Consider the following 23,611-nt stretch of genomic DNA (forward strand, 5'->3'; position numbering starts at 1 on the left):
AGTGAAAATAATTTTTTTTAATTTTTAATTTTCTGAAAAATTATGACAAAAAAATACAACTTCAAAAAACTCGCCATGCCTCTTATGAAGTACGTCGGACTGTCTACTTTGCAAAAAGGGGTCATTTGGGGGATATCTGTACTGTTCTGACATTCTTGGACCTCAAGAAATTAGATTGGCCGTCAGTACTTCAAGATTGATCAATATTCAGATCTATACCATAGTTTGTGAACTCTATAACTTTCCTACAAACTAAATAATACATCCTAATTTGGGTTATTTTCACCAAAGACATGTAGCAGAATACATCTCGGCCTAAATTTATGAAGAACAATTATTTATTTGCAAACTTTTATAACAGAAACAAAGAAAAACGTGTTATTTTTTCAAAATTTTCAATCTTTTTTTGTTAATTTAGCAAAAAATAAAAACCCCAGCGGTGATTAAATACCACCAAAAGAAAGCTCTAGTTGTGTGAAGAAAATGCTAACATTTTAGTTTGGGTACAATGTTGTATGACCGCGCAATTGTCATTCAAAGTGTGAAAGCGCTGAAACCTGAAAAATGGCCTGGGCAGGAAGGGGTAAAATTGCACGGTATTGAATTGGTTAATATGTGTTCGGATTTAAAATATGGGCAGCACAGTGTTAAATGGTTAGCACTTCCACCTGGCAGTACAAGGGTTGCTGGTTCAAATCCCAACCATGGCACCACCTGCCTGGAGTTTGCATGTTCTCCCACTGACTGCGTGGGTTTCCACCGGATACTCCGGTTTCCTCCCACACTCCAAAGACATGCTGGTAGGTGAATTGTCTCCTGTGTAAATTGTCCCTAGTATGTGTATGTATGAATGTGAGTTAGGGACCTTAGATTGTACGCCCCTTGAGGGTTAGGGACTGATGTGAATGTACAATATATATGTAAAGTGCTGCGTAAATTGACGGCGCTATATAAGTACCTGAAATAAATCAAGGGATGAGATGGAGACCCTGGGGGGGGAGGACAACCTCCACTTCCGATTGCTTAGGTGATCACAGTGGGAGCGGGTACCTGTCAATTGCTGGTCCCCCCACACCCCAAAGGTGCCAATCCTTAATGGGGAGCGGGGGACCAATCCTTAAAGCAGAACTTCCCCTTTTGGGTGGAGCTCTGCTTTAAATAAAAAGGTGGAGTGGAGGCAATGCTTCCTGTGAGTACAGCTCCACTCTGCAGTCTCTGCTTGTTTGTTACATTAAAGTTTACTATACAAAAAGGAGGGTGGAGGTCACGTGTTTCCTGTCAAAAATGGAGCTCCATTCTGCAGCTAGACCACGCTCCGTCCCCCAGCCAATCAGCGCCTCCTCGGGTTACCATAGAAATACATAGCCGAACCTGTGTGTATAATCTCCCTACTCCGCCCACTTCCTCCTCCTGGCTAGCGTCACTTCTGGCGGTGGGTGTGGCGTATCTTCTGCTCTAACACATGGCCGGTGTGGAGGGTTGTCAGGCCGGGGAGAAGAAGAAGCGGAATAAGAAGATGAAGGTGCCGGAGGACGAGGAAGGCGCGGGAGAGGGCAGCGCAGTGCCTGGGGAGCCGGAGGAGAGCTCAGCTGCCTTCCCGCCCACATTCAGCCTGTCCGAGATCAAGAACAAGCAGCGCCGACACTTCATGTTCCTGAAGATGAAGCAGGAGAAGAGGAAGGTGAGGAGCCGCCAGGGGGCAGCACCGCCGGGATGTGTACCTTACACTGGGCTCTGCGCTGCTCGGGTGGCAGCACTGATTGGCTGAGGCTGTCACATGGTGTGAGTCACGTGCTCCTCCATGCTTGGAAGTACAGGGCTGGTTTTCCCAGTGCAGGATGGAGCACAGAAGGAGGTTTATACTGAGGCAGTGAGTTCGTGGTGATGGATTAGGCCTCATTCATACCAGAGCAGACTGTGACTTCCTGTGGAGGCTTGGGCCACAAACAGCTGAGAGCCCCATCCAAAGCAATGGAGGCTGACAGGGAGGATGATGGGCTCTGCACAAACACAGTGTGCACTCGGAGCCCATCCTCCTCCGGTACTCCCTGTCTGGTCACAGGATGTGGGCGCTGTCAGCCTCCATTGCTTTGGATGGGCTTCTCAATGGCAGCTGTTTGCTGAAACTGCATGAAATCTAGTCCCCTCCCAAACACCAGCCTGAATGGGGCCTTGTGCTTGCATCAGAGCTGCTTCTCTCTCCATAGAGGTCTGTGGAAAGGAGGTCAGACCCACCCGTCTGTGAATGATGGTAGAAGCAGGAGCCTCAACACAGCCCATAGATCTGTAATGATGATCTAAATGGGGGTGTCCAGGGTTTCTTTAAATGAGTCTTAAAATAACAACCCCCCCCCCCCAGTAGAAGCTTTTCTATATTGCCTCACTCCCTCTACCCCCCCCCCCTTCCAGTGCAATTGCCTCCCCTTCTGGTGCCCTCCTCTCCATCCTTTGCACTTGACGCCCCCCCTCCCCATTCGTCTCACTTCCCTCCCCCTTCTGATGTCCTTGCACCTCCTGCTCTCTCCTCTCTCCATTGCCTTTGCTTTCCCCTTCTGGTGCCCTCCTCTCTGTACATTGTACTTGACTTTTGCTTTCCTCTCCTTTCTGATGCCCTTGCCCCCCCCCCCCCTTCCGGTGCCCTCGCCTCCTGATGCACTTGCTCCCCCTTCCTTGCCCTCACCTTCCCCTCCAGTGCCCTCCCCTCCTTCCATTGATCTTGCTTCCCCGTTTCAGTGCCTTTGCCTTCCTCTTAATGCCCTTGCTCCCCCCTTCATTTCCCTCGCTTCCCCCTTTCTTGTATCCTCCCCTCCCTCCATTGCCATCTCTTCCCCATTCCAGTGCCTTCTCCTTCCTCTGGTACCCTTGCCTTCTTTCTCTGCACCTGTCTGGTGCCCCCAAATGTGCTGGGGCACCTTAATGGCTCATGTCAATGGACTTCTACACAGGGCTGTGGAGTCGGTAGATAAATGTTCCGACTCCTCAGTTTTGTGTACCCCCGACTCTGACTCCTCTGTATTAATATGCAAATGTATTTTATACGTTCCTTGAAGGAAAGAAAGGCAACATACATGTCGTTACCACAGGACTACCGGCTGGGAAGCCAACAGTCTACTGTATTGAACAGTTTAAGCAAAAGACAAACACAATGAAAACAACAAAGTTTTATTAATTAATCAAGTGGCTGGATAGTAGCAGCAGGCATAAACATCAGGAACAGGAACTTTACCAGTCCAAAAATACAAACCACATTATTTGGTTGTTTTAGAACAAAAACAAAGCTTATCTATATGAACCAAAAACAAAATCTGTAAAACCTAGAAATGATTTATATTAATCTTGAAATGTAGTTATAGGCTTAGCAAATGCAAATCAATTCAATGTAGAGTTCTAAGGAAGAGAATTGCCTCTGCCAGATCCTCTTTCATAGAGGCTCTTAAGTCAGACTTTATTATTTTTAGGGCTGAAAATAATCTTTCGACACTGACTTGGGTGGGTGGCATTGCAGTAACTATTCTGGCCACATCACTAACGATAGAGAGAAGTAGAGAAGTCATTAATTATAACTTTTTGTGAATTGGGACATTTAAACTTGCTTTTTTTTAATTCCAATCTAAATTTAATCAGAGTCGGAGCATTGTTTGCCAACTCTGACTCCAGGTACCCAAAATTTCCTCCGACTCCACGACTCCGACTCCACAGCCTTGCTTCTACATCTTCGGCACAGCAATGAAGTACAGACGTACTGAAAAATGGAGTTTACAGTTCTTAACAGAGAAATAAAAAACGATTTCATTCTACCTATTGGGGGAGGGGTCTCAGGGTGGAGAGGAGCCTGTTATGACCCATTTAGGGTAATGTGATAGACCTGCATTTATATATATATACACACACACTATATTGCTAAAAGTATTGGGACGCCTGCCTCTACACGCACATGAACGTCAATGGCCTCCCAGTCTTAGTCCGTAGGGTTCAATATTGAGTTGGCCCCCCCTCTGCAGCTATAACAGCTTCAACTCTTCTGGGAAGGCTGTCCACAAGGTTTAGGAGGGTGTCTATGGGAAGGTTTGACCATTCTTCCAGAAGCACATTTGTGAGGTCAGGCACTGATGTCGGACGAGAAGGCCTGGCTTGCAGCCTCCGATCTAATTCATCCAAAATTGTTCCCACATAGTTGGGAGCATGAAATTGTCAAAAATGTCTTCGTATGCTGACGCCTTAAGAGTTCCCTTCACTGGAACAAGGGGGCCAAGCCCAACCCCTGAAAAACAACCCCCCACCATAATCCCCCCTCCACCAAACTTTACACTTGGTACAATGCAGTCAGGCAAGTACCGTTCTCCTGGCAATCGCCAAACCCAGACACGTCCATTGGATTGCCAGACAGAGAAGCGTGATTCATCACTCCAGAGAACACATCTCCACTGCTCTAGAGTTCAGTGGCGGCCTGCTTTACACCACTGCATCCGCCACTTTTCATTGCACTTGGTGATGTAAGGCTTGGATGCAGCTGCTGGGCCATGGAAACCCATTTCATGAAGCTCTCTACACACTGTTGTTGTGCTAATCTGAAGGCCAGACGATGTTTGGAGGTCTTTAGCTATTGACTCTGCAGACAGTTGGAGACTTCTGCGCACGGTGCGCTTCAGCATGTGCCGACCCCGCTCTGTTATTCTACGTGGCCTACCACTTGGTGGCTGAGTTGCTGTTGTTCCCAGTTGCTTCTACTTTGTTATAATCCCACTAACAGTTGAGCGTGGAATATTTAGTAGCCAGGAAATGTCACGGATGGACTTATTGCACAGGTGGCAACCTATCACAGTACCACATTTGGAGTCACTGAGCTCCTGAGAGCGACTCATTCTCCTTTAACTATTGTCACCCCACCTGCCTTCCTCCAGTCTTAAATCTTAGAGCCTGGTCAGATGTATATGTTGTAGTAACACATGCACTTTACTGTGCATTACTGCAATGGGCATACTTCAATGCATAGTGGTGACATTCATTTTGAAAGGCTCTACTATGAACTAATGAAGGGACTTTCTTAATGTAACACGTTACCAAGCCGAAATTTGAAGTGGGCCTTATACTTGCCTCCTAGATCTCCACAGTGCATCCCACAGGAAGCTGCACAGCCTCCACTGCAAAGTCTCCAGGGTGGGCAACTGTTACCTTTGCAGGTGTAGAAAAATCCTAACGTATTCCTCTGGAGAATCCCTCCACCATTTAGATGCCTAATACAGTCTCTTCATAGAAGCGAATGTACGAGGTGTGACAATTTAATTCCCGGAGTGCTTGTGGCGTAGCACAATGGTGGTGAGTCCCAAGACCATTCACACTCGAGCATGTTCTGACATCTTCTAACTTGCACTCGCCTGGGTCCGTTGACTGTCTTTACAGGGCAGTAGAAGAAATAACACTGTGTGTGTTGTGCTGTTGGCAGAAAAGGAGTAACTGTAATCTGGAACAGCAGATTACCATCAAATGTTGTATGAAAATTGGTAAACGTGCAGGTGAAACTTTAGCTGTCTTACAACAGGTATATGGTGAACCTTCTCGGAAGAAATCAAGTGTTTTTTGAATGACATAGGTGGTTTGAGTAGGGCGGGAAGATGTTCACGATGACTCAAGAAGGTTGCAGCCAAAAGCGCAAAGGGTGGAAGCAAATGTGAACAGACTGTGAACCCTGGTATGCTCAGATCAATGACTGAGTGTGCGAATGATGGCAGAGGAATTGAACATAAATTGGAGACAGTGCTGCAGATTCTAAAGGAGGATTTCGGAATGAGAAAGATTTCCACAAAGATGGTGCCTCCAGTCTTGACGGAAGATCAGAAAGAACGTTGTCTTCAAATTTCATCCAATCTTTTGAAAAATGCATAGATGTTTGAAAGAGTTACTAATGGTCCATACTGGGAATTAAATTGTCACACCTTGTATGTGTAGAGGCTGCTCCTGAAGAGGCAAGATATGTCAGAGGACAGGTGACTAAGATGACATTTATGAAGAGTTGCTGGGGAAAGCGAAATCAGTTAAAGGATTACATCACTAAAAGTACAGTAAGCCTTAACAGAACTGTGTTCCAGCTATAAATTTCATTTTTTTTTTTTCCGTTTAACCGCTTGCTGACCCACCGCAGTGTTTTTACTGCGGCAGGGCGACACCTGTACGCACAGCGCCGTCTTTTAACGTCGCTGTGCAAAACAGGTAGGGGGAGGGTGCCCGCCCTACCCGTCCCACCGATCGTGGCAGCGGGTGTCTGTCACCGGCTCCCAGCGGGTGCCGGCGATTACCAGTAATCACTGACAGATAGCAGGGCTGCAGTGTTTACATTGCAGCTCTGCCATCTGTCAGTTCAGAGCACTGAACCTGAGAGAAGACTTTCTCTCTCGGGATCAGCATGTTCCTGTGAAGTACACACCCCCTCCCCCTAGTAAAACACTCCCTTCGCACAGGTAACCCTTTCATTACCTAATAATTAGTACATTAGTACAGTGGCAATGTTTTTTTTTTTTTTTTCTTTTTTGCACTGATCACTGTATTGGTGTCACTGGGGATGTCAGTGACCCCCAGCTCAGTTCCCCCCCAGTGTCAAACTGTCCGACGCAGTCCCGCCATAAGTTGCTGATTGCCGCCATTATTCGTATAATAAAAAAAAAAAATCCCAGTATCTTTCCCGCCATTTGTAGATGCTGTAACTTTCACGTAAACCAATTAATTTACACGTATTGGGATTTTTTTAAGCAAAGACATGTCGCAGAATACATTTTGGCAGAAATTTATGACTAAATTAGATTTTTTACATTTTTTTTTTACTGGACATGTTTTATAGCAAAAAGTCCAAAATATATTGTTTTTTTTTTCTCAAAATTGTCAGACTTTTTTTTTTTTTTTTTATAGCGCAAAAAATAAAAAACGCACAGGTGATCAAATACCACCGAAAGAAAGCTCTATTTGTGTGAAAAAAAGGATGTTTGGGTGCAGCATTGCATGACCGCGCAATTATCAGTTGAATTAGTGCAGCGCCGAGTAGCAAAAAGAGGCCTGGTCAGGAAGGGGGGTAAATCTTCAGGAGGGCAAGTGGTTAATTTTACCTCTTTTTGAATGTTGTAGGAAAAGATCGCTATAAAGAAGAAACGTAAGAAGGAGAGAGAGGCGCTTGGTGACAAGGTATGTAAAGCTATTATTAAAGTGGAACTACACTCTTTCTATCAACATTCGCTATGTTTAATCCTTATGCTGCTAACATTCATAAATAGATAGGAAAATATATTATATTTACTTGTTTAAACTTTTTATTTATTTTTTAAATTTCTTCAGTTACTTCTGACTTCTTCAGTGTTGTCACATGAAAAGTTATAATAAAATATTTACAAGAATGTGAGGGGTGTACTCACTTCTGTGAGATACTGTGTACACCTACCTACCGCCCTGTAGCAATTAAGCTGCTATAGGGTTGTTGTCAACTGGTTAAAGCTGACCTCCAGGAACTCTCTCACTTTGTACATTGTGCTGGATTACAAGCGGTTAAGTCCAATGAGGTAGACTTATCTCTCTAATTTACAGCTTACATTTGTTCTGAGCGCCAGGAGCATGGCTCAATAGTTTATAAGGTCTATCCAGAAGTGTATGTTATGATCTACTTCTTTCCATTTCAAAGACAAAGCTTTATTAGCATAAAAGAATAAATAACAAAGTAGTGTCTTCTGTGAACCATGCAGCTCCTCCTCATATCCTAAAAGGCAATGGATAGGGGTGAAAATGTTTGAAGAGACAACATCTCCTCCATGAACCAATATGCCAATAGCCAACCAAAATTGTCTGCCTTGTTGACACACCCATACCATATGTAAGTCCCCAGAGTTTCAATGACATTGAGGGCATTCCGAAGAAGATATTCTGCCCATTCTATATAGTCTGCTAGGGATATTTATAAATTCTGTGTAAATATTCAAGTTGGATTAGCTTGGCTTCAGCTGAAAAAACTGCTTAGATTTGGATTTTAATGACATCTTCCCAGATATCATCATCCATTGAGATAATAGCAGCTTGCCATTGTGCCTTTTTATTTTCTCCATCCTCGATGAGGATAATCGAGCTAGATAATATCTAGAGCAGCCTTTCTCAGCCTTTTCAACACAGAGGAACTCTTGAAATAACTTTCCAGTTTCAGGGAACCCCTGCTGAAAATTACTATATCTACAACTCGTGATACATTAGTGGAATGGTCAGTGGAAAGAATGCTCCTTACAGCTGTGGTCATTGGAAGGTTTATCCCCTTACAGATGGCTATAAAGATTAATGGTGTCAGTGGGGACTTATCTTAGAGGCAGACATTTCTCATTGCTCAAGGAACCCCTAGCAACCTCTTGAGAAATCCAGAGGCAAGTTTAGAGTGATCTTTCTTAATCAAGAGCTTCTCAGTCATGTTGGTTTGTAGCAGGGTGGATTTGATTTAAATCAAACTGATTTAAATCACGATTTAAATCACTAGTCAGTAAGGCTTGATTTAAATCATAGTTTTCTACATAAAGACTAATTCTTGCTGGTATAACTTGCTGCAAGTTGCTGCAACTAATATGCAAGTAGATGAAGATTTTTAGAATAACAACTTTTCATATTAGTCTTTTTATCCCCAGTTTAATAGGTTAATCATTCATATTTGGACAACTTTTCTGTTGTACTTAGGAAGGAGAAAAATAATCATTACCTTAATAATAAAAATTTAAATAGATTTATTCAACTGAAACAATAACATTCCAGCATATGTTATTTGCCTAAACAAACATCCATGTTTTGTTAACTAATTTGGCTAAACAAAATATATATATTTTAAGAAACTTAGACACTCAGCCCCTTCCTCCTCACACTTAGTTTCACTTTCTTCTTGTGCAGATCTATTCCACTCCAAACAATCAGAAAAATATTGTTTCTATTCTATTCACTGAACTTCTTGAAACTTAGCACTGAAGGGGTTGATTCTGTATTCATAGGTTTGTAGAAGTTAGGATTAAGGCCTTTTTCTTAACTCTGTTCATGTTATAACATTTTTGCTGTGAAGAAGAGGCATGTGATCTCCGCTGAGTCAAATTCAGTTTTGAGAACTGCAAAAGTAAACCAAACATCTGTGATAATATCTTGTAGGCAGATAAACTGCCCAATAATCTTACAAAAACCTCTGGAAGAGCATGACATTGTGAATGGATTCATGGAATTTATTTACCAAAAAAAGAAACATATACAGCTTTATTCTACATAATTAAAAAACTAATCTTTATTTCATGATGGAATAACCTTTGGATGGTAATATATTTTCCTCAAAAAGCATTTTATTAAAAAAAATCCGCTTTAAATAAAAAAAATCCGATTTATTTATTTTTTAAAATCATTGATTTTTATCCACCCTGGTTTGTAGTGACCCTTACTTCAATCAAAATTGTATGGCCACCATGTGGCCTGGTTTGATGTCATACACCACCTCACAGGGTTTTACTGTGATGTGCTAAATTTAGGACTTCTTTTCCCTACCACATGGTGTAATTGCACACATGGAAATAAGTAGATGTCTGTGACTCCGATTTTCTTCCTTTTTTAAAGGTTTGAAAGCATTTAAAAGTATGATCAGAAAAGAGTTGATGTGCATAATAAATATTATTATTATTATACAGTATTTATATAGCGCCAAAGGGTATGATCAGCGCTGTACAGTAGCAAGGGGGACAGAACATATCATGATTCCCCTATCTACTCTTGTTAGATAATTTTATATAATTCCACCATACACAGGTTATGCACAAGGGTGCATTCGGGAAATTGGTAAAGGACAGATCTTTAATTTTATGACTACAGATTTTTAAATATATTTTATTAGATCATTGCAATATATTTGCACCCACCTTGAGGGAAATGGGATCCATTTCTATAGAGAATAAATCAAGGCCTCAAACGATTGCAGGAGTGCAGCTTGCACGGTCACATTGGTGTTTTTCAAACTTTGAATAATGCCTCTGAGTCAGTTGTACTGCAGGATGAGGAGGTCAGCTTTTAACGGTATATTAAATAGACCAAAAAAGACATTAATTGTCAAGGTTTACATACACAAGATTGGTTGCAAAAGAAGTTTTGACATGATGCGCTGTGCTAAATCCTGAATTGATGCCTCCCTTTTTTTATGTATTGAACAGTGTAAAAGTTAAGATGTGTAAAAATGCTAATTTATACAGTAGTGATATTTTGTCTTTTGTACCTAGGCACCACCCAAACCTGTCCCCAAAACGATTGAAAACCAGCGTGTTTATGATGAGACAACAGTGGATCCTGCAGATGAAGAGGTAATTCAATATTCTATTTCCTAGTGTCTTCAGTCACATTACTTCCCTGAGACTGGCATGAAGAGGGTTGGCAGTAGGATCCAGATATACTTTAACTCAGTTCATGTCATAACTGCATGTCAGAGGTTTCCCTATTAAAGTGTATGCACAGCCAAAACTTGGGGGGGGGGGGGGAATCTTCAACAGGGACACAGATGGAAATAAAAATTTGATAGGAATTCTAGCCATCCCTCACTTTCCTAAAAATACAGGGGTTAGACCAGCCTCTCTCAACCAGGGTGCCTTGGCAAAATGTCTACAAATTGCCCAAGACTTGCATACAAGCCAGGGGGTGGATCAGTCCTGCCTTTTAGTTACACAAACCCACAGGTCTTCATTGTGCTCCATTACGACCTTCTAGCCGCCAGCATCCTGACAACCAATAACATCATCAGTTGATAAGGAGGATGTCAGCTGCCTGCACAGCATCCTAATTTGACCCTCCCCTGCTCCTCTCCATCAGTGCTGGGGTCACATCAGCTCAGTGGTGGTGAAAAACTGAGGGAGAGGAGAAACATAGGAATACTAGTCAGTACCAGTGTGCAAAAGCATATTTGCTTTGGAGGAATAAATCACCTCTAACGTTGGGTGTCCTACATGTGTGGATGTTGCTGCGTTATACAAAACTATTAGAGTAGTTTTTCACATTTTAGAATGGGGTGCCTCAGGACTGTCCATAATTTAACCAGCTGCCGACCGCAGATAGCCGAATGACGGCTTCACTGCGGCCGGCCAGTTCTGAGTGGACGTCAAATGACGTCCTCTCAGAACGCGCTCTCCTGCGCTCCCCAGGGGGCGCGCACCCGGCGATCTCCGTGATCGCTGTGTCCTACGGACACAGCTGATCACGTGATGTGGTAAAAGGCCAATCACAGCGGCCTTTTACCACCTGATCAGCGGTGTCCAATGACACGCTGATCAGAAGGAAATGCAAGTGCCGGTTCTCGGCTGCACTTTCCTCACGCTGTCAGATCGTGAGGAAAGTACTGCCGAGAACCGGCAGTTGTCAGAGCGGGGATCGGCACCGATCATCAGGGCACTGATGATCAGTGCCCTGATGATCGGTGCCCAGCAGTGCCACCCGCAAGTTCCGCCCAGCAGTGCCACCCGCAAGTTCCGCCCAGCAGTGCGCCCACTAGCTCCGCCCACCTGTGCCCATCAGTGCCACTCTGCAGTGCCACCCACCTGTGCCACTCTGCAGTGCCACCCACCTGTGCCCACCCACCAGTGCCACCCACCAGTGCCACCCACCAGTGCCACCCACCAGTGCCCACCCACCAGTGCAGCCCAGCAGTGCTGCCAGTCAGTGCCACCAGTCAGTGCCCAGGGGTTGTGCCAGTCAGTGCCGCCAGTCAGTGCCCAGCAGTGATGCCAGTCAGTGCCGTCTATCAGTACCCATCATCAGTGTCACCTATCAGTGCCGCCTATCAGTGCTGCATATTAGTGCCGCCTATCCGTGACCCCTAATTAGTGCTGTCTATCAGTGCCGCCTATCCGTGCCACCTCATTAGTACTGCCTATCAGTGCCCATCAGTGCTGCCTCATCAACGCACATCAGTGAAGGAGAAAAAATACCTGTTTGAAAAATTTTATAGAAGAAACAAACTTTTTTTTTTTTTTAATTTTTTGCACTTTTTTTATTTATAGCGCAAAAAGTAAAGCGCCCAGTGGCGATTAAATACCACCAAAAGAAAGCTCTATTTGTGAGAAAAAAAATGATCAAAATTTCATATAGGTACAATGTTGCATGACCGCGCAATTGTCAATCAAAGTGCGGCAGCACTGAAAGCTGAAAATTGGCCTGGTAAGGAAGGGGGTATAAGTGCCTGGTAGGCAAGTGGTTAAAGGGTGCCTTGACTGAAAAAAATGTTGAGAAACATGTAAACACTACATGATTTGCAGGTGTTAAAGTGATGACATGTTTTGTGTTGAAAGCGGAAGTGATGCAACATTCTTTTGCTTCTGCTGTGTGATGAGACACCTAGCAGGTAGGAAGCCTTACTTTCATCATTCACTGCGTGCGCTGCTAGTAATACGGAGTCATGTCAGAGCTTACTGAGCTTCTTAGAGGGCAGATTGTTGATGTCGCTTAGCTGGTGCCTCTGTGGCAGAAGTTTCCAATTTATTTGCCGCATCGTGCAGTACAGTATCAAAGGTTATGTCGGCATGTATAGTTTCTGGTAAAACGTTGTTTGATAAGTATAAGTACGGTCGACATGGTCAACTGACCGAAAGAGACAAAAGGACATTGCGCAGGATTGTGACCCGGAATAAGAAAACTGCTGCAAAAGTGACTGCAGAGCTCGATCTCAGTCTTGTCATCCCTGTGCTCTCCCTCTTGTAAGCAAGGTCATAATGGTAGGGTGAAAAGAAGTGACGCTCTGATTTGCTCAGAGTGCTGCCTCTTCCTCTCCAGGCGGGTGCTATACAAGGGATTGCAGGAAACAAGATAAATACAGATTCCTATAAGTATATTAGCCATGTTTAAAAGTACATGTAATATCTTTTATACTGAATTCCATTTTTTTTTTTTATTTCTATTTTTTCCTCTGTTTTCCTGTAGGTAGCATTTGATGAAGCTACAGATGAATTTGCACCTTATTTTAACCGACAGACAACACCAAAGATACTGGTCACAACATCTGATCGCCCTCGTGGGGTATGGGATAAAGCACCTGAACTTATCAGTTTAACATACTTGGCCTTATTCATAAGATGTTTGTGGGAGTTTTTCTCTGTGTTGCTTGTAGGAGCTGAAGAATATGACCTGTTTTTGTTACATTTTGGAAAGTAAATGCAAGATATTTATTTTCCATGCTGCTGTAAAGTAGCAGTATGGAATCGCTTAGAACTGCCTTCATCACGCAGTGATCGGGCCCTGGGCTCCACCTCTGTGTCCATGATGATGTTACATCTCTGCTGTCACATCTTGCTCTGTAGCCATGATATAAACACATTTATATGTAGAAAGCTGTCTTATGGAGCGATGTTCAAAACTTTCTATACTCTTTACCTGACGTAGAAGAGGAGCTGCGAAAGCACAGTCTGAGAACTGACAAATAGGGGGAGATTTTCTAAAACTGGGGTACTCAGAATCTGGTGCAGCTGTGCCTGGCAGCCAATCAGCTTCTAAGGCTGGCCATACATTATACCATTTTCTTGAGATTTTTGGTTTAGATTTACCAAAAACCATATAATAGGTCAAACCTAACAAAACTTTCAGTTGTATCCAATTAGGCAGACCCTTGCACTACATAGTTGAAGGTAAATCTAAAGGAAATTGGGCAGAAATTGGACAGAAAATTGTATAATGTATGACCAGCCTAACTTCAGCTTGTTCAGTAAAGCTTTGACAATTAAACCTGGAAGCTGATTGGTTTCTATGCAGAACTGCACCAGATTTTGCACCCTCCAGTTATAGTAAGTCTCCCTCATAATGTCAGGGATGTAGGAGTTTTAAATCTCACCCAAAGGCCACCAACATTTACTGTTGCTGGCCTTGGAGAACCACTGACTTGAGACAAGTTGTCCATATTCTGACAATCACGTGTGATTTTCTTTTTTTTCCATGTTTGAATTTTGGTTCTATTTTCTTTCCTGTTCTTCACAGCGGACAGTAAAATTTACAGAACAGCTGTCATCTATTATTCCAAATTCACATGTTTATTACAGAAGAGGCCTGGCACTGAAAAAAATTATCCCACAGTGTATTGCCAGGGATTTCACAGATCTGATTGTCATCAATGAAGATCGGAAAATTGCCAGTATCCTTTAGCCCAGCTTCTTATGATAAATGTATTACCATTGTGCGGCGCAAGGGTTTGAAAAATGACAGCAGATTTTAATAGAACATATTAAAATATATTATTATTATATCTGGTGTAGGATAATTTTGTAGGCTCAGTCTTTCTTGAGTACCTTACTGCCCCATATGCCTAATCAGAGATTTGACTTAAAGGGTTAGTTCAGGTTGATCAAAGACGTGAAAGATGGACTAAGGTGAAGATACACTGGAAATGGACTTTTGGAAAATATTAGGGCTGCAGATACAAATACTATTAGCTGTTGACTTTCAATAAAAAGACATGTCCCTGTCCAGAGATCCAGTGCTGTCCTAACCCGGGCCAGTTCCTCATTAACCTTCAGGTTCCCGGGGCCAGCTTCCTGTGGGCAGCCGGCTATGCTGCTTTCAGCTTCACAATCAGCTGCACATGCGTGGGCCGTGCTGTGCTTTGTGAACGGTCCCTCAGTGGGACCTGTGACATGTCCCAGAAGACGAGGGAGGAGAACAAAGCGATCCTAGTAGATGTGGGTACCTGTCAAAACTATCTGCTACCCTCCCCAAAATGACATGCCAAATATGGGAAAGGTGGGGGGGTGGGGATTTAAAGCCTTTTGGGTGAAGTTCTGCTTTAAGAGCATGTACTGAAGCCAACCTAGTAGGCCAGACTATCCGGTGAGAATCTGACCAGGGCTAGGTTCACACTGATGCAGCGCAAATCTGATGCAGTTTCACAGAGCCATTTCTGTTGTGACAGGTGCTATTCTAAGCCTGGGTTCACATATATGAGGTGCGGTATATCGCATGTGATTCGCACAGGAACCGCACCACATTCCTGCGCAAATTGTGTGCGGCGCGATCAGAGGCATACATTTTGTATGACTAATCGCACTGCATCAAGAAGGCGCAGGACCCCTTTTTGGTCCGCACTAGAATCGGATCGTATGGGTATTCACACCTATGCGATCTGGTTCTGCACATCCTATCACATTTTGCGGACTGATTTCAGGGTGTTAGCAGTTCGTATATGAACGGGGTGCGATTCTGATGCGGTGTGGAATTCGCACAGAAAAGGCTGCAAATTCCACACTACATCAGTTTGAACCCAGGCTAATGTAAATTAATACGATTCCTGAGGGGATGTGGCCTAGCTGGAAATCAAATTTGCACCAAACCCACATTAAACTAGCACAGGATCCTTTTTTTAACCGGATCAGAATCACACCGCATAAATGTGAACAGCTTTCATAACAATTTTTTTTTTACATAACATGCAAATCAATGCCTTTTGGATTGGATGTAATCTGCATAAGATTCGCATCAGTGTAAACCGGGACTCAAGGCTGACGTGTAGACATCTGAGTCAATATAGTATCTGTACCCTTTGTTATTTGTTACTCTCTAACCCTTCCTGGCTGAGCTGGAAATTGTCTTAAGGATCTGCAGCATTGTATATCTTTAACTCACAACCTCTAGATGGGCTTGTCCTGAGTCATTTACCAGATGGTCCAACAGCCCACTTCAAAATGTCAAATGTTCGCCTGCGCAAGGAGCTTAAGGTGAGTCTCAAGGCCATTCACTTTTATTATTATGGATAGATGGACTTTATCTTATGAACCTGCATGTCTTGATGCTGCTTATATGGAACGAGAAGGTTTTTGTTCTATTTAATCCACTGCAGCCAAAACCGCAACTAAGAATTTACAGTCATGTGGAAGCCAGACCACACATTCAGGGTGCATCTGCAAGTGTGGCTTCTACGTACTCACATTGGTGAAAGTTACTTATTTGTATACAGATCTAAAAACAAGAAGCAATAGACCTGGTTCAGTAAGGTCTCCTAATCAGATAAAGGAATCATATTGATTATGCACTCACAAGCATCAGTGAAGGCAGCACTGTAACAGTTCCCTGTGATGGTCCAAGGATCCCTGCCGCTGCCAAGTTTAGTTGAACGACATTGATTCTGATTTGAATACATTTCCATGTTGCTTCTATAACATTTGGTGTGCTGGAGAATCACGTTCATTACTTGATTTGTATACAATTGTATTGCTGTGTTGTATATTGCTGTGTCCATGTTCCATGTGCACCCTTTCCTTTTTCCAAGTTTTAAACCAGAAGGCTACCATCATTGTTTTTGTGGCTTTGGTGCAGACACACATTAAGTCTTCAGCTGCCATGTAAAGGTGATGACTGTTTTTTTGGTGTGTTGTTGCACATTTTTAAGTGTATGTATGTGTATATTTTTTTTATACATACATACATACATACATACATACATACATGCACACACACCGTATGTTCCATTGCTGGGAACTCAGATCATTTTGAGTGAGGGGCCACATTTATCAAAGGTACCTTGATGACGCTGCAGTGTAGCTTCACACATTTGTGAATCTATGCAAATAAAACTGCCAATTGTACATACAGGTTTCCTGCATTGGAATGCTGCATGGTGGTTTTCAAATTTTACTTTCTATGTATGCAAAAAATTTAAAAACTTGCCAGTTTTTGACAAAAGGAGGTGGAGCAATTGCAGCGAAAAATTAGAGCATCTACAAATCTGGTGTGCGTAAATTATTATTATTTTTTTTTTTTAAGCCCATATAGTGTTGCACCTGCAATTGGCAGATCACTGATGCAATGTCAGGCTCCTACAGACTCAGTATAGTTGTCTGCCCATACCTCCAATACAGACAAGCAGTTACTGAAACCCATGAACTATGAGAGCGCTCTCCAGCGCCCTTGTGGTTCATTGAGAACTGTCAGCCGCAGTGGCTGATGGTATTTGTAGTTCATTCATTCACAGAACTCCACACGTCTGTGCGGCGCAGACGTGTGGGCGGAGTCCCGCTTGGCTGCTCTGTTTCAAATTGTGAAAGGGGGTTTAGTGAGAAGGCCCCCTGCCCACTGTCACAGGGAAGAAGGGGGATGAGGTGGTGGATGCTAATTGTGTTACACCTTAAATATGGGTGTAACATGTTCAGAAAGGTGAACTTGGCCTTCAAACACAGGTGAGTAAGTCCTGCTGGGAATGGAGGAAATAGAGTAAACCAGCTTCTTTACCTTAAAGCAACGTGTTTTGCCCATTCAGGGCAAAAACAATATTACAAGACCTACAATTTGAAATCGCTGTACATATAACTAGGGGGGAAAAAAACAAAAATGTATTCATGGACTTGGAAGATAACCAGTAAGCTTTTGAGGCCCATATTTAGCACCTCCAGCATACAGTCTGTTACTGCATTTATGTTGCTTGAATGAAGCTGGAGGAATATAATTTAAATTCCAATTGTTGTCACTTGCAGAGGAAAGGAAAAGACCCCACAGAGCACAAACCGGAGGTCATCCTAAACAACTTCACAACACGTCTCGGGCACTCCATAGGCCGCATGTTCGCCTCCCTCTTTTCCCATGACCCCCAGTTTACTGGACGACAGGTGGCCACTTTCCATAACCAGAGAGACTACATCTTTTTCAGATACCACAGGTAATTCATGCCTGTTTCCCCAATGCAGATGATTGTGTGATTTATCTTCTACTGATATCTTTATCTGGATGATTTTCTAGTAAATTTCTGTGGTTTATTTGAAGGTACTTGTTCAAGAGTGAAAAGAAAGTTGGTATCCAAGAGCTTGGACCTAGATTTACATTAAAACTAAGATCCCTTCAGAAAGGAACCTTTGACTCGAAGTATGGAGAGTATGAATGGGTCCACAAGGTTTGTATTTCATATGAAGTTTTGAATAGTTTTCTTGCAGTTTTTGCGCTTTCTTATTGTCATAATGTTCCATAGGGATTTTAGATGAGATGCCGGCAGCCATAGCTGTTGTCAAATCTAGGTTATAATCGCACTAGACAGAAAGTTCTGTAACTCATGTGGTGCGACTTCAAAGCTGTACTCCAGACACCATTATTTTAAAAGCTTTAGAGGGCTTAGTATTTGTCTTTTTCTCCCATTTTTAGTGATTTAATATTTGTTTTCTTCAGATTAAAAAATACCAATGCTGGTGCTGTCTCTGACAATCTTCGCTTCTCTTTTGCCTCTCTGAGAAGCGTTTTACTTTGGTACTAGGGGCCTATTTTAAATACCGGTTCTCACCAACAGCCATTCCTCTGTTTAGTAATTGTGCTGGTATAGGCCACTGAGATGCTCATTGTACAGCAGGATGGCAGTTGGGAAAGCCAACGTAAGTCAAGAAGGTTTGGTGTTTGTCCATTAAAGCCTCTTAGAGGCCTCTTTCTAAAAAAAAAATAGGTATAGTATTGTTCTGTAGAAAGAACCATGGCTCTGTATAATGAAAATGGTTCCTTTCAGGTGTGCATTTCATTGCTGAAAGACTGTCATGCAAAAAAAAAAAAAAAAAATCTTTATCTGCGGTATGTAATGTGGAGTAATCATGGCATAGCATAGATTATTTTTTATTGAAATTAGATGACCTTTTCTGAAAACTTTCAGAAGGGGAATTCACCTTTTTGGAGGAAAAAAAGCGGTTTATTTTTTTTTCCACCATGAGCCTTCAACAAATTGCACCTGTTGGATGCAAGTGCTGGAAATTTTGACCTGGTATTAGCCTTTTGCAGTCTCCTGTACAGCAAAGCTCAGACTGGGACAGGGAGAAGCAGCACAAGGAGCAAATCAGTTGTGCTGCAGTGCTAACGAGGGACTTGCTGAGAGAAGGAGCTTATCAGTCTGCTGCTTCTCCTTTTATTATCCAGTCATTGGCTGGGGAAGGGACTGAGCTAGAAATTACATAGTGAAAAAAAGTAAAGGTGAACAAACCTTGTACACCCTCTGCTCCCCACTGTATTTACCTCCAGGGTTGGCTAGCTGTCAGCACCCTCCCAGCGCTCTGGGGATTTTAAATTCCTGCCTTTCTTCCTCTTCTCTGTGTAATGATTCTGATTGGTCATCGTTGCTGCAGTGAATCAATTTAGGCTGTGTAAATTTTAAGACTGGATGAACAGAAACGTAAAACCTTTTGGAAGGTAAAACAGCTCCAGTGTATACACTATATTGCCAAAAGAATTGGGACACTCCTCCAAATCATTGGATTCAGGTGTTCCAATCACCTCCATGGCTATGGGTGTACAAAATCAAGCACCTAGGCATGCAGACTGCTTCTACAGACATTTGTGAAAGAATGGTTCGCTCTCAGGAGCTCAGTAAATTCAAGCGTGAAACTGTGATAGGTTGTCACTTGTGTAATAAGTCCATCCATGACATTTCCTGGCTACTAAATATTCCACACTGAACTGTTAGTGGGATTATAACAAAGTAGAAGCAACTGGGAACAACAGCAACTCAGCCACCAAGTGGTAGGCCATGTAAAATGACAGAATGGGGTCAGTGCATGCTGAAGCGCACAGTCCCACAGAGGTTGTCCACTGTCTGCAGAGTCAATGGCTAAAGACCTCCAAATGTCATGTGGCCTTCAGATTAGCACAACAACAGTGTGTAGAGAGCTTCATGGAATGGGCTTCCATGGCTGAGCAACTACATCACCAAGTGCAATGCAAAGTGTGAAATGCAGTGGTGTAAAACATGCCGCCACTGGACTCTAAGGGGTCTCCAAACTTTTCAAAGAAAGGGCTGGTTTATGGTTCTTCAGGCTTTCAGGGCCGGACTGGGGGGCAGAAAATGAATAAACATAGCCTCAATGATGGTGGTCAGTAGGCAGAAGAGTAGCACCCATCATTGGTATTAATGGGAGGAATAGTGCCCCATTGTTGATGTCAGTGGGAGGAATACTGCCCCAAGGGCCAGATAAAAGGCTAGCAAAGGGCCATAGTTTGGGGACCCCTGCTCTACAGCAGTGGAGATGTGTTCGTGGGAGTGGCGAATCATGCTTCTCTGACAATCTGATGGCTGTATCTGGCAGTTGCCAGAGCAGTACTTACCTGACTGCATTGTGCTATGTGTAACATTTGGTGAAGAGGGGTTGTTTTTCAGGGGTTTGGCTTGGCCCCCTAGTTCCAGTGAAGAGAACTCTTAAGGCATCAGCATGCCAAGACATTTTGGACAATTTCATGCTCCTAACTTTGTGGGAAGTTTGGGGATGGCCCCTTCCTGTTCCAACATGACTGCGCACCAGTGCACAAAGCAAGGTCCATAAAGACATAGATGAGCGAGTTTGGGGTGGAGGAACTTGACTGGTCTGCAGAGTCCTGATCTCTACCAGATAGAACCCCTTTGAGATAAATTAGACTGTAAGCCAGGCCTCCTCCCCTGACATCAGTGCCTGACCTCACAAATGCTCTTCTGGAAGAATGGTCTAACCTTCCCATAGACACCCTCCTAAACCTTGTGGACAGCCTTCCCAGAAGAGTTGAAGCTGTTATAGCTACAGAGGGTGGGTCAACTCAGTATTGAACCCTATGGACTAAGACGCCATTAAAGTTCATGTGTGGGTAAAGGCTGGCCAACCAATACTTTTGGCATTATAGTGTATATTGGATCTGCATATTCATCCATTTCCCTGGAAATTGTTTTAAAAAGCAGAGACCCATGACAAGTAGTAATATGTCATATAATACAGCCTTATTTGAAAGATACTTTATAATCTGTTCTGTGCAAGGGATTTATTTAAATTTTTATTTTTACAGCGGCATGAAATGGACACGAATCGAAGAAAATTCCATCTATAATCAGTCGCGTGGGACAACGGCTTACCTGTAGGACTTTCTGTTTTAGAAATGCAGCAGCTGCTCCCTCTGATGGATATAAAAGAAAGGCCAATGTAGTCACATGTAATGAATTGTAAACTGTCCCTGAACTGGACTTGCGAGGATACTTCAGAACTGTCCGTACAAAGTATCCCTCAGTATAGTGCCTTCTGCAAAGCTCCACTTTACAACTGTTGCCAAACAGTAGGAAGTGAATTGTCGTGGGAGCTGTCTGGAATGTTGGTGCCATCTCTCCTCAGTCTGGATGATGCACAAAAAGAAATCTCCCATTCCTGATGTCTGGAAGATGACAATCCTGTCAGTTATCCACTTACTTATACCAGTCAGACATGTACAATGTAATATAATAACAGTTTGGATTAAATACATATTTTAGAAATCTGTTTTGACCAGATAGAACCTTCAATCAGTAACCAGTCACTCATATCGATCATTTGGAACGATTTAAATTGGATTCGATTCTTTAAACGTGTAATGGTAGTCTTCCACCTTCTGAAAATGCATGTTTCATGGCTATCTCTGGCATCATTGACCTGGATTTGTATACTTGTTAGGTTATTTTTTGTTAAACGTATTATACTAGTTTAACAAAGTGACAGCCATTGACACTGTGCAAAAAAAAAATTGAAAGGAACACTTTGAAACCACAACAGATCTCAATGGGGAAAATTATCATGCTGGATATCTAGTGGATATAAAGAATCTACACACTTTTTAAACAATGTACTTAGCGGTTTCAGATGGAAGTCACCAATTATAGCCTGTGTTTAGTTTTCCTTTCATGGAGGCAGCCATTCTTGTGCAAGTTCTTGGGGCTCCTGCACATGGCCGCTTAGGGCCGAACACTGCTCAGACGACTATATTTCAGCAGCAGGTACAGCCAGGTGTTTCTGATCAGCTGCAGACACCAAAACTGCACAAATCATTGACAAGCTGAAACTAATTAACTGTTTACATATAAGTGTACATTAGGGACAGATATGAACCCCTGGACACAAACTGACTGGGGGAGCACCTCCATCTCTAATCACAGGTAATTGTTCCATGTGCAATCATTTTCAGAGGTGTCAGCCTGTCCTTGATTTGTAGACTTCCTTTCTGCAGCTGATCATAAACACCTGGCTGTCCCCACCACAGCATTGGGCTGATGCTAGCAGAGTAAGGCCTAAACTGGCTGACTGCATGCGCCCTTATTTATGTTTGGCCTCTGATGTCCGTTTTCATCAGTCCTAGAAAGCCATATTGTTGCCTGCCTCTGCTCTACAGCATGCCTGGCACCACACAGTCTCTTAAAATCTCCAAGGGGTGTCGTGTCAAGGCACGATCTTCATTCCTTCCAGTGTGAAAAATCTGAGAAGTGCTCATCCTTTTTGAAGGACCTTAAAGTGGTTGTAAACCCTTACATATATCCAGGGAAGTAACTGGCCTCAGGTGATACACAGATGAAACAAAACTCTCCTACATAAGTTGTACCTGTTTATCTGCAAAAATCTCTACATTGAAAGTCCAGAATTTACAGCACTTGTCAAAGTTTAGAAAAGGGAGCTGAAGTTACACTCTGCAGAACTTGGTAAAGAGAGCTCCAAGAGCCCATTGGAGGGATGCAACGCATCCCCTTCACAGGAACAGAGCTGAGGTTGTCAATGTGTTGGAGGTCCCTCATCTGTCACCATTTTTTCTCTTGGTTTCAGGAAAACTTGTCAGAAATGATTCAGGTTAGGAAAGGAACAAAGCAGCAGACAGAAATGACACTTAATGCTCTTAATTGAGACAAGTACAAACTCTAGAGCAGTGGTTCTCAACCTGGGGGTCGAACGACCCTTTCACAGGGGTCCCCTAAGACCATCAGAAAACACATATTTCCGATGTGTAAAGAGCAGCTACTGTGTAGAAAGCAGCTGCTGTGTTGAAAGCAGCTACTGTGTTGAAAGCAGCTACTGTGTTGAAAGCAGCAGTATTGGAGGTAAAACGACACTCATGAATTATAATTACTGGGTAAATAATTTTATGGTCGGGGGTCACCACAACATGAGGAACTGTATTAAAGGGTCGCGGCATTAGGAAGGTTGAGAACCACTGCTCTAGAGGGATGTGTTGTTCAAATTTCATGTCTGAGCTTTACAACAACTTTAAAGATTTTCAAGAAGGTCCTGTGCGACGTCAAGCAGCTGCTACAGCAAAGATTTGGCTGGAGCAGGGATGGATAATTATTTTCCCCTCAGTTATTATACAGTATATAGCGCCAACAGTTTGCTCAGCACTTTACATTATAATGGGAGACAATACACGAGACAGTACAGTAATAATACAATTCAATACACGAGGGGTACGAGGGCCCTGCTCCTTGGAGCTTACAATCTAGGAGATCTACTATAGGGTGGCGGGAAAGCAGTTAATGCATTAACTTGAGCCCCTTTTTATAATAGCATATATTTCACGTTTATGGTTGTTCAGTGAAAGGTGAAAGAAACTTTAGGTCCTGCTACTGGAAATTTTGAACACCAGTTTCCGCTTTATTTATGTTTACATCTATAAAGACTAGTATGTGTCAACTAGAATAAAGCAGATGTCTAATTTGTATTCCCTGGTTCTTCTCTTCCTCCCTCATTAACATGCAAAATGTGTTTTTATTTTTTTTTAATAAAAAAGACCACACAACCCCTTTTCAGGACAACTTATTTTATACTAATTGATGACATTGTGTCTCTGTGCTACTCTATGCAATGCAGGGAGATCACGGCTAGCAGGGTGCTGTACATAGCTTACTGAA

General features: G+C 42.9%; 1 protein-coding gene across 1 annotated transcript; it reads left to right on the forward strand.

Moving 5' to 3' along the window:
- Positions 1–1,410: 1,410 nt before the first annotated feature.
- Positions 1,411–23,499, forward strand: RPF1 (ribosome production factor 1 homolog). The gene is made up of 9 exons (XM_089684395.1): positions 1,411–1,681; positions 7,114–7,170; positions 10,251–10,331; positions 12,934–13,029; positions 13,981–14,134; positions 15,628–15,710; positions 17,463–17,644; positions 17,749–17,875; positions 20,761–23,499. The coding sequence occupies exons 1-9, from the start codon at positions 1,463–1,465 to the stop codon at positions 20,800–20,802; spliced, it is 1,041 nt and encodes a 346-aa protein (XP_089540521.1). The 5' UTR covers positions 1,411–1,462; the 3' UTR covers positions 20,803–23,499.
- The last annotated feature ends 112 nt before the right edge of the window (positions 23,500–23,611 follow it).

The sequence above is a fragment of the Staurois parvus genome, unplaced genomic scaffold (assembly GCF_062004578.1).
Source record: "Staurois parvus isolate SC_StPar_1 unplaced genomic scaffold, SC_StPar_1.0 ptg000347l, whole genome shotgun sequence".
NCBI lineage: Eukaryota > Metazoa > Chordata > Amphibia > Anura > Ranidae > Staurois > Staurois parvus.

Excerpts from the sequence above, each read along its gene's own strand:
- RPF1 (XM_089684395.1), top strand. The coding sequence starts at position 1,463 with ATGGCCGGTGTGGAGGGTTGTCAGGCCGGGGAGAAGAAGAAGCGGAAT. Across the intron at positions 10,332-12,933 it reads TGGATCCTGCAGATGAAGAG|GTAGCATTTGATGAAGCTAC; the intron begins GTAATTCAATAT and ends GTTTTCCTGTAG. Across the intron at positions 13,030-13,980 it reads CATCTGATCGCCCTCGTGGG|CGGACAGTAAAATTTACAGA; the intron begins GTATGGGATAAA and ends TGTTCTTCACAG.